Source organism: Lupinus angustifolius, chromosome LG12 (genome assembly GCF_001865875.1).
Source record: "Lupinus angustifolius cultivar Tanjil chromosome LG12, LupAngTanjil_v1.0, whole genome shotgun sequence".
Taxonomy (NCBI): domain Eukaryota; kingdom Viridiplantae; phylum Streptophyta; class Magnoliopsida; order Fabales; family Fabaceae; genus Lupinus; species Lupinus angustifolius.
The window spans coordinates 13,850,798-13,861,715 of record NC_032020.1 but is presented as its reverse complement, the minus strand read 5'-3'; the positions used below and the strand labels follow the sequence as shown (position 1 = coordinate 13,861,715).

Below are 10,918 nucleotides of genomic sequence, written 5' to 3'. Positions count from 1 at the left end.
TTTAGGAGATCCGGGTGTCATATTCGGACACCACTATGTCACGATGTGTTCTCTCTCACCTTAATGAAGTGTGCTTTAGGAAATCACTATGGTTCGGTTAGGTTGCAAGGTTCAATGCCGGAAATCTTCGTAACTACCATCATAAAAACTCGTTAGTTTTCCAATATTTCAAAACTCATTACTATTAAAATATTTAAAACTCTTTCATCTATCCATTTTCCAACTTGTCCAAAGCCATGGTTAAAGGCTTCAACAAGTAAAAATTCATATGTTACAACAATGTAATAATTACAAGCTATGAAAAGTGACAATTCTGAAAAGTGGCTCAATGCTATGAAAGAAGAGTTGAAATCAATGGACGATAATAAAGTATGGAATCTAGTTGAGTTGTCTGAGGGTTCAAAACGAGTTGGCTGTAAATGGGTCTTTAAGACCAAGCGCGACTCGAAAGGCAACATTGAAAGATATAAAGCTAGACTTGTTGCCAAGGGTTTCACTCAAAAGGAGGGCATTGATTATAAGAAAACTTTCTCTCCAGTTTCAAAGAAAGATTCTTTAAGAATTGTTATGGCATTGGTGGCTCATTATGACTTAGAGCTTCACCAAATGGACGTAAAGACCGCATTTCTGAATGGTGACTTAAACGAGAAAGTTTATATGAACCAACCAGAAGGGTTTGTGACCACAGGAAAGGAAAATCTGGTGTGTGAATTAAATAAGTCAATATATGGACTTAAACAAGCTTCCAGACAATGGTACATAAAGTTCAATGATACCATTACGTCATATGGATTTGTGGAAAATACTGTTGATCGGTGTATCTACATGAAAGTTAGTGGGAGCAAGTTTATAATATTAGTCCTGTATGTCGATGACATTTTGCTTGCTGCAAATGATAAAGGGTTGTTACATGATGTAAAGAAGTATCTCTCTAATAACTTTGAAATGAAGGATATGGGTGAGGCATCCTATGTGATAGGAATAGAAATATTCCGTGATAGATCACAAAGATTGTTGGGATTGTCTCAGAAAGGATATATCAATAAAGTGTTAGAGAGATTCAGAATGGAAAAGTGCTCCGCAGGGATAATTCCAATCCAGAAAGGGGACAAATTCAGTGAAAAGCAATGTCCAAGGAATGATTTGGAACGTAAGGAAATGGAATCTATTCCCTATGCATCAGTGGTTGGGAGTTTAATGTATGCTCAAACATGCACTCGGCCGGATATCAGTTTTGCTGTTGGAATGTTAGGCCGATATCAAAGTAACCCCGGAATGGACCACTGGAAAGCTGCAAAGAAGGTTCTAAGATATTTGCAAGGCACTAAGGATCACATGCTCACGTATAGAAGGTCAGATCATCTTGAGGTGATCGGTTATTCGGATTCAGACTATGCAGGATGTATGGACTCAAGGAAATCTACATTTGGGTATATCTTCCTAATGGCTGAAGGAGCCATTTCATGGAGAAGCGGTAGAGAGTCTACAATTTCTACGTCCACCATGGAAGCTGAGTTTGTGGCATGTTTTGAAGCCACAAATCATGCATTGTGGCTGCGGAACTTTACTTCAGGACTTGGCATTATAGATAGTGTAGCTAGGCCGCTGAAGTTTTATTGTGATAATTCCGCAGCTGTCTTCTTCTCTAAGAATGACAGGTATTCTAGAGGTACTAAACATATGGATTTAAAGTTCCTGTTAACTAAAGGGTTGCCGCCCAAGATTTACATTGGCCATGTAGAAAGGATGGGCATTATAGATAAGTCCTTGTTAATGTGATTATACCTGATGTATATATACATGTATGGATGTTTGCTCATTATTGTATGACACATTTGAATTCAATGAAAGTTTCGTTTCCGTAGTTAAAGTTTAAGTTATCTATATTATAGAATGTACTTGTATGGTTTTGATGAGATAACTTGATGAGTCTTTGAAAGGTAAATGAAGACTCAAATTAAAGTGAGTTGGATTGAGATGATTGTGATACATGGAAGGGATCAGGTTGCCTCATATAATTTGTGACCGCCATGATTCAATTATTTCAGCTCAATTTAAAGGATGATGATTTGTAAGGTTCAATAAAAGAGCGCAAGTAAAGTTATGAATCTTCAAGTCATCACATGGACCAAGTGGGAGATTGTTAGATTAATTAATAATCAATGTGGTTCATGTGCATGAAAGTCACTAATCTGAGTGAAAGTGCCTAATGTGATGATGGTTGACAATTAAATAATCAGATTAGTGGGGGTTTTGTCAACTCCCTCCCTCTCACTTCATAGGAAGTTTCCTATATGTTAACTTCCTCAACTGATGCATTAAATTGGACAGTGTGTGGCAATTCCATTAAGCACATAAGGAATACATCTCTATTCTGAAAGAGTGAAACTAAAAGCAAGAATAAGAGAAAGATCCAGGTTTTGCATAAAAGAAAATCTAGTGCATTGTTATAGCGAGGAAAGAAGGAAATTGAGTTTCTAATCATCAAGAAACTCACAAAGGGAAGGAGGAGAGGTGAAAACAAAATGCAATCAGAGAAAGCATCAGGAAGAACACTAGAAAGAAATAGCAATGGAACCAGGTATTCTCTAACCTTATACTATAACATGTAAATGTCATAAATATCAATATCCTAAATAAAAGGTTTTTGTGAACCATTAAAGGCTCAACATAAAGTTTCTCTAAAAGTTTTAAAAGCACTGAAAAAAAGTACTTAATTGTGGAAATAATATTACCTTCAATGATATAATGTTTTGAAAAGTCAAAAGTTGACAGGATTATGAGTATTCTGTCAATGAGCTGTGATAATGTGTGACCACCCCCATTTGGGAAGTTTATAAAAGCAATTTTAAAGCAGAAAGAGATTCACAATAGTTACCTTTAGTTTTTCATTCCTTTGAATTGAAAAAATAAAAAAATTGGCACTACAACATCATTAGAACAAAAAAATCTACTTGAGTCCATAGATGTCAACACTGCAACAACACCCTAATGTCTTTAAAGCTTCAGTTCTTCACCCTTGATGAGATCATTCTACTTATTTTTTATGTTACACGTGATCTCAATCCCTAGTAAAATCCGAATAAAAGACAAGTCACCACACGTGCACCAATGTTTGATTTATAGGGCCAGTTAGGTAGGTGTGAATGCCAACTTGTCCTATAAAGAATGAAAAACACATGCACCAACTTCCAAAGGGTCATTGTCATTTTCATCTATTATTGTTGAAAGAACATTAATATGTCCTGGAATGGTGAAGGCTGATTCATTTGGTACTGAGGGGAAAAAGGTTCATCTGGGGGCATGTTTATTTCATTGTCCATGTAATTGAACTGAAAATCAAAGGTTGAACCTAAATCAAGTTCATTCCACTTTGGCTCACTCTGCACCTCCTTGTCACTAATAGTGACATCTGGCGAAACCACGTGGTCCGAGCAGCTGGAGTCCATGTGCAACCTTGGTGTCGAATCCGATGTGTCAATGTTCAATTGGTCATTCCTGAAATCAATCTGGCCATACATGTTATTAATCTCTGGCTTCCTCTCATGCTCATAGTCATAGTGAACAACTTCTTCTGAAACATATGGTGCTGGTGCTTTCTGATCCATGATGTTGAATTTCTCAATCTTCCTTTTCTTGTTGTAGATTCTACATAACACCCAATCATCAAGCTGCCATCAAAATCAAATAAATCATGTCAGTATCCTATGTCAAACCATTAAAAAAGTATCAATTATTGTTGATCAAAGCAAATATCCCTCATCTTTATACACTAAAATTCATCAAATTGAAGGGTTTGTTCAACTCTCACCAACAAACATAATCAGAGATAATGGTAGTGAGCACTGTTTTAAAATACAGATCAATACCACATGCAATTTAAAATCATAACCCGGAGAGTAATGAAGAAGGAAGAAAAGTGTTATACCCTCAAATTGTTTTTCTTGGTGGCCGATCTGTCAACATTGGCTAGGCGATATTCGTGCATAATCCAATTAGTTTTAACTCCTTTAGGAGCCTTGCCTGCATAGAACACAAGGGCCTTCTTGATCCCAAGTGTCTTTGGTTGTCCGATCGGCTTATCAACTCCGGTGGCCTTCCAATACCCTGTTCCAGCCGCCCGATTCGGACGTGAACCATTTGGATATTTACGGTCCCGATGAGAAAAGAAGTACCACTCTTTCTCACCATAAGCAGCCATATCTGGACACATAATGGCAAAAACGAATTAGAATAATTAATTAATTAAATAAAAATGGATTTTAATAAGAAATTAAATTGAAAACAAAAAAGTACTTACATGGAAGCTGCCATGGATCAAACTTATACAGATCGATTTCTTTGATGATAGGAGCAGCAATAGATTGAGCAGCACATTTTCTACACAAGTAGTGATTCACCAATTCTTCATCAGTAGGGTGAAATCTGAACCCATGTGGTAACACTAATTCACCTTGCATTCGTGTCTCTTATTTTTTCAATGTTGTGACTATTTTATTACCCAAATTTCTTGTCTGCTTCAAAACTTTGAACTTCAAACTTACGAGAGAGGTAGTGGATGGTTTTTATAGGGTGATAGGGAAGGTTAATTTGACACGTGGACCAGTGAAAGTGGAGGGAAAGTTGTCTATATGTAGAGTTGTCGCAACAGTTACAGAATTTTGAATAGTAGAAGTGAGAGGACAACGCAGCCGACACGTGGCAATGGGTGAATGGAACACGAGGGAGGGAGTGTCCCACTTTTTATGGTGATTCTGTCACTGCTTCCGTCACGGCTCCTTGTCTCAACTGCTTTTTTTAGTAAATATCGTTGAGGGCAGTCGACAACACTGAACGATGCCGAGTGACTAGTGAAGATATGGTTTTCATTTTAAAAGTAAATATCTTCATTCCATGATCACTAGTCACTCCAAACAATAAAAATAGTGTAACACAATAACACATAAAATACAATATATAATAATACTTTTGTCTTTTTATTTATTATAAAATTATATTTTTGTTATTAAAAATATGAGTAAAAATAATTATTTATATCTCCATTAATAGAGAGGATATTTGTTCTCATTTTAATGTCTTAATCATGTCTAGAACTAAGTTATTTAATAAAAAAAAGTTATAAATACATATAATAACATTTTATATTATTAGTGTAATTTTATTGGAAGAGAACATAAATACAAGATTATTTTGATATACATAATCTCTCTTCCCATCATGTGGGATATGCCCTCTAACATTTCTTCTTCTTTCGTATCATTATCATATTTGCACCACAAATTGACCTTATATCAACTAAATGAGTTGGGATTCTCTCCATTAAATGGAGAGGCAAATACACCCAAAACAAGAGAAAAATATAATATGGTTTGATATTTTTACCCTTAAAATATAAGGATATAACAATTTTATCCTTATATATAAGTGCAAAAGTGCTCACTTGTAATGTAACCCTTACTTCTTTTCCCACTATCAAAATGTTCTTCCTAGATAAGCATTTTACTATGTGCTAATAGAGAACATTCTTAAGATTCCCCTTTTATTTATCTACAAAACTTGAAATTTTTTTATTCACTTATCTTGTTGATAAGTTTAGTGGTGCGCTAATTGATATTTTAATGCCAACCTTTATTTAATACTTTATTTATTCGTGTAAGTGGCGAGAAAAATCAATGATCAAATTATAAAAGAAAGAGGAAAAGTATATTTGAAAATATAATAAAAATATTATAAATCAACAGAATCATAACCTGATATTTTTTATTAGTGACAGATTTTTTGCAAATGAAATAAATACATAGGAATGGATATACTATATTACATCTATTCCACACTATTAGAAAATGAACCGTAGAGAAAATGATGTACATATGTATTGACAATTGGATAGTATGATAGTTTTGTAATATTATCATTATATTATTCATAATTTATATTTAATGATTTTTGACTATAAAATAAAAATAATATAAAATAATTATTAAATAATATACCGATGTCATATAAATCAAAGTGACCAAACATAACTATTACCATTCATTTAGAAGTAGTAACAGCCAATAATGAATGTGAACCCCAATTCATGTGAGCTAGGCTTAGGTAGACGAAGACGTGGGTCTAATGTGGAAGGTACCTGGATGTTACCTTGCCAAGGTTTTATATGGAGGAGACGATTAGACAACACTTTTCCTCCTAGGGCCCATGGTTAAGGGATGGAGATTTGTTGTCCTCAACTCTGTTCTTAACCACGTTCTTAACCAATCACAGTGAAGGAAAATTGATAAAATTATAAATATTTAATTTTTTAACTGACGTGACATAAAATAATTGGTCTGGAACAAAATTTATGACATGTTTTAAGACAGCAGATCATTGTCCATGGTTAAGGTAAGGTGTGTGATATTTTATGCATTGGCAAAGAACTGAACCCTTTGTTTTATTTTTCTTCCTATAGTCAAGTTGTTATCCTTTTCAACTTGCCCAGCTTGGATCCATTCTCTTTGAAACTCCTTTGACTTACTTTTACTACTTCTAATATTTAATTCACACACACTCACCATGAATGTAGAATATATTTCTCTACAGTTCAAAACTCAACATTACTTTAAAATTTGTTTATTTATATTTATAATATATATAAAGCTAAAACATGATGTGACTATCATTTATTTGTCTTTATCATTTTGTCATTTTTACAAAAAAATAGAAATATAATATAAGGTAACTACTATTAATATAATAATCATATATCTTACATTAAATTGGATATTATAATAAATATAAAAAATTATATCATAAAACACACCCAATAAAATATATTATAATTCTCTAAAATAAAATATATAAAAATTGAATACTTAATATTCTAAAATAAAAATGCGTTTTGTCTGTCAACAAATAATTTTAAATAAATATGTTGGTGAGTCAATCTGAATCCTTTAAACAACCTTAAATACTAAGAATTTATAAAGAGCATCATAGTCTAGTCTAGGAATTCTCCTATACAACAAAAAAAATTGACAATACATGATATTTTATGGAGTACTAAAATGTATAAATTGATTCATTTACAAATAATCAAAAGCCCATGCTAGCTATTATATCATCTCGTAATACTTTAAAAATGATTTTCTCCATCATACGTGTTATTTTTTATGATGTAAAATAGTATATAGAATAATTTTATAGGTTTTATACTTGGGCACCAAGTTTCCCCTTCAGCTCCATGCACATCTATGTGCCTACTTGCTGGCCGCAGTGGTCCAATAAATCAATTTCTTAATTGACAAGGATACACACACATTTATAGTTCAAGAACATGGTAAAGAAACATCTTTGTCAACAGTGAATCTATTTGTACATAGTAACAACCAAAATAAGTCCACACAAATGAACATTTTCTCTAGACAATGATCTGTTATCTCCGAGTATGTCATCAAACATGTTTCAAAGCCTATTACAAACTAATTACAATATGTCACATCAGTTAAAATTTTTAAACATTATTGATTTTGTTTATTTTAATTTTATTATGATTAGTTCGAGACATGTTCAGAGATATGCTTAGAGACAACATATCCTCATCCCATTTTGTCCCATAGTAATTTGGCCACTTTCACGGAAATTTCTTCATCCCGTATACTTGCTGCCAACATTGACTTCATTTTCTTACTTGTGTAGTTATATGATAATTCATCACTAGAAACTTGTATCAACCTTCAAATGGGGCTCAGACTCATCTTAGTAGGTCTGGGCCCTAATCAACGCCCACTACAACAGGTTGGGCCTTACATTGGACATCATGATTCGTTTCATATTTTTTTGGGTACATATATAACATTCGATTGATATTTTTAGGAAAATTAGACTAAATAGTAGTTTCAAACTTTAACTTCTATTCCTACTTTTGTCAGTATGCAAGATATATATATACGTAGATAGTGTTAGGTGTATGTTTTTTAACACAATCGCAACCTTGCTTGCGTCGACGCGGTTATGTTTGTTTTTTTTTCAAAAAAAAGAAACACAAAATCTTGCTTGTATGGACATATGTAAGGTGACGTATGTGTTAATAATTTGACTCCTTCATTTCCCTCGTTCGTTTAATTTTTTGAGTTTAAATTTTAATGTAGATCAACACTTACAATGAAATGAGATGTGGAAAAACTTTGACGGGACCAAACTTCCCCAATAAGCCTGCATTGTGGACAGAGAATTGGACTTCTTTGTATGTTCCATCAATTCTCCACATTCACTAATCTCATATTGAATATACTTGTTGCATACAATATTCATTGATATTAGTTTTGTGTCATCATATAACATAGCCAATTTAGATTTATCAAAACTGAAAAGGCACCTATTCTTCAGCACAACTAAAGTGTATCGTGGCATTCCATATTCAAGATCTACCGAGGACATTGAGTTCCATGTCACTCTTTCATTACAAGAAAAAAATAGAAGCTATGTCAACTATTGTATGGTAGTGATACTAATAAATCCAATAGTAGTCTTCTCTGTATCTTATAAGATATATACTTCGGCCACAGTAAATATACATCAGGATGGGTAAAACCCAATATATAGTGGCCACTTATACTATTTTTGGTTGAGAAGAGAAAAGTTAAGGAAATTTACTTTTACAAGAGACTATGCGCATAAAATTAAACATTAAAAAAATTGGAAATAAATGATTAGTTGTTATTTGATGCATATGTTGTCTCGTGACAAGAATAAAAAGTGAGGGAAGGGTGCTTGTTGCGTGAGTTAGACTCCTCTCTTAAATGGAGAGGCAAGTTAGAGGGAAATACACTAAAATTTTAATGGACAATGACATTTATGACCTTTACTTTTTATTGAAATTACAACTTTGGTCTTAAAAATACACTCTAAAGTGTAACTTATCTCTCCATTAATGTAGATGGGTCTTACTCTTGTTGCGTAGAGTATTAAGTTTTTGAGGGAAAATACAAAATAGGTTGTAATTTTGTATAATTAATTTTTTAAAATGAGTGCATTATTTAACTACGTTAGATTATACATTTTCCTTTCCTTATTATCCGTTTTTTAAGATAGAAAAATTGTTTCTATTTAATTGTCCTTTTAAAGAGCATACTAATGGCTGAATTTTCAGTGTTTTACGTCACGATAGTAAATAAATTAAATACCTAAACAATGTATCAGCAAATCATGCATCAATTAATGCACTTTGATTGGTGGTGGCTGGTGGGACTGAATTTGGTGTTTAATTATATGAACTTATGAAGTATTGGAATAGCTAGAAATTATGCTCACTTTATGCATCTTCAGGTTCATCAATTTCAGAAACAAGATAAGGTGGATGGATTTAAATACAAATATATATGTTCAGCACTAGTGATAGACAGAATAAAAACTACTAGGCGCACATGCAACATTAAGATATGTCACCTTTTGGTGTACTTATTAATGAGACCATTTTATTTCAAACCTGAATCCTCGATTCTTATTTTTACATTTGTAATGAAGGATAAAAATATCATATAATTATATTTAAATTTAAATTATATATTAATCTTTATGTTTTTTCATATTCTTCTTCATTAATAGAGATGATCTTAACTCTCTTATTTCTCTTTTGTTTCATGATATTTGAAGATGAAAGACCTAGAAGGCTCCATGTAGGTGATAAATTATCATCCTCAAGTAGGAGAACAAAATAATAGAGTATACCCCACGTATAACTATCTATGTTTTAACTATATATTAAAGTGCTTTTCCTTTCTACTACTCTTCCAAAATTAAGATATCATATAAATTAATGTTTGGAGATGTAATGATAACAGAGTTACCCGTAAAGTTAGTGGAAGAAGAATCGCCAATGATGTTGTCATGAGTTAACAAATTGAGCCAGTAAAATTTGTTGTGACGAAAAAAATAGTGTGGCTTAGCTGGATACGTATCCAGTGGCATTTTCTTATGCGCGCAACACTTTTTATTACGTTTTATTTTTACAACTTCCCCTTTTTCTTCAACAACCGTCATACCCAAGTAATAATTACTCTACTTGAGGGGTAAATTAAACAATTTTAAATGAATCACTCAAAAATTAAAGTGATATGTATGTGAAGAAACTAAGGTAGCCATTTCCATGGATGGACCCACGTATGCTTGTTACTACTTGAGTATCTTCTATCTATACATATACATATTTACACATACTCAAATATATAACTATAAAAATATACTTATACACTTATATATTTAATCTGAAAAAACCTTAACTTTTTACTTAAGAAATAAGTATCTTTAAAAGGATAGTAGAAAGTGAGGCATCTAAAAATATTTTAAAATTCATACCCTTAAAATATTTTTAAAGCTACATCTTACAATCTTATGTGGCATTAGACCTTCTAGTTAGGGTTGGAAACGAGTCGAATCGAGTTGAACCAGAGTTCAGCTCGGTTCAGCTCGATAAGGATTGACTCAGCTCGAAACTCGACTCGAGTTCGATACGAGTTATTTTTTTAGCTCGATTAATTAATTAAAATTTGAAAAATACTTCAAAATGTTATATATATATATATATATATATATATATAAATATAATCTTTGTTTATATATAATAACAATAAATATAAAAAATAATGTATGAGTCATAATAAACATAAAAATTAGTTTATATAAATATATGTATATATATAAATAAATAATTATATATATATCGAGCTAGCTCATGAACCTAACGAGTCGAACTATATCCAACTCTAGTTCGGTTCGTTTATTTAACGAGCTCAATTTCTAGCTCAAATTTAGCTCATTTGGTTCATGAACCAAGTTTATTGGGCTAAATAACGAATCGAGTTTCGAACGAATACCGAGTTGGTCCGGTTCATTGTCAGCCCTACTTCCAATACTAGAGATGATTTGTTTTCATATA

General features: G+C 32.4%; 1 protein-coding gene across 1 annotated transcript; it reads right to left on the bottom strand.

The window, feature by feature from the left end:
- On the bottom strand, positions 3,193-4,551 carry LOC109361483 (NAC domain-containing protein 2-like). The gene is made up of 3 exons (XM_019606949.1): positions 4,301-4,551; positions 3,929-4,203; positions 3,193-3,671 (listed from the first exon to the last, which is right to left on the bottom strand). Exons 1-3 carry the CDS (start codon positions 4,458-4,460, stop codon positions 3,219-3,221), a joined length of 888 nt encoding a protein of 295 aa, XP_019462494.1. The 5' UTR covers positions 4,461-4,551; the 3' UTR covers positions 3,193-3,218.

Coding starts and splice junctions, on each gene's coding strand:
- LOC109361483 (XM_019606949.1), bottom strand. CDS start 4,460: ATGCAAGGTGAATTAGTGTTACCACATGGGTTCAGATTTCACCCTACT. Junction 4,204..4,300: donor TGATCCATGGCAGCTTCCAT/GTAAGTACTTTT, acceptor TTATGTGTCCAG/ATATGGCTGCTTATGGTGAG. Junction 3,672..3,928: donor CCAAGAAAAACAATTTGAGG/GTATAACACTTT, acceptor TTTTGATGGCAG/CTTGATGATTGGGTGTTATG.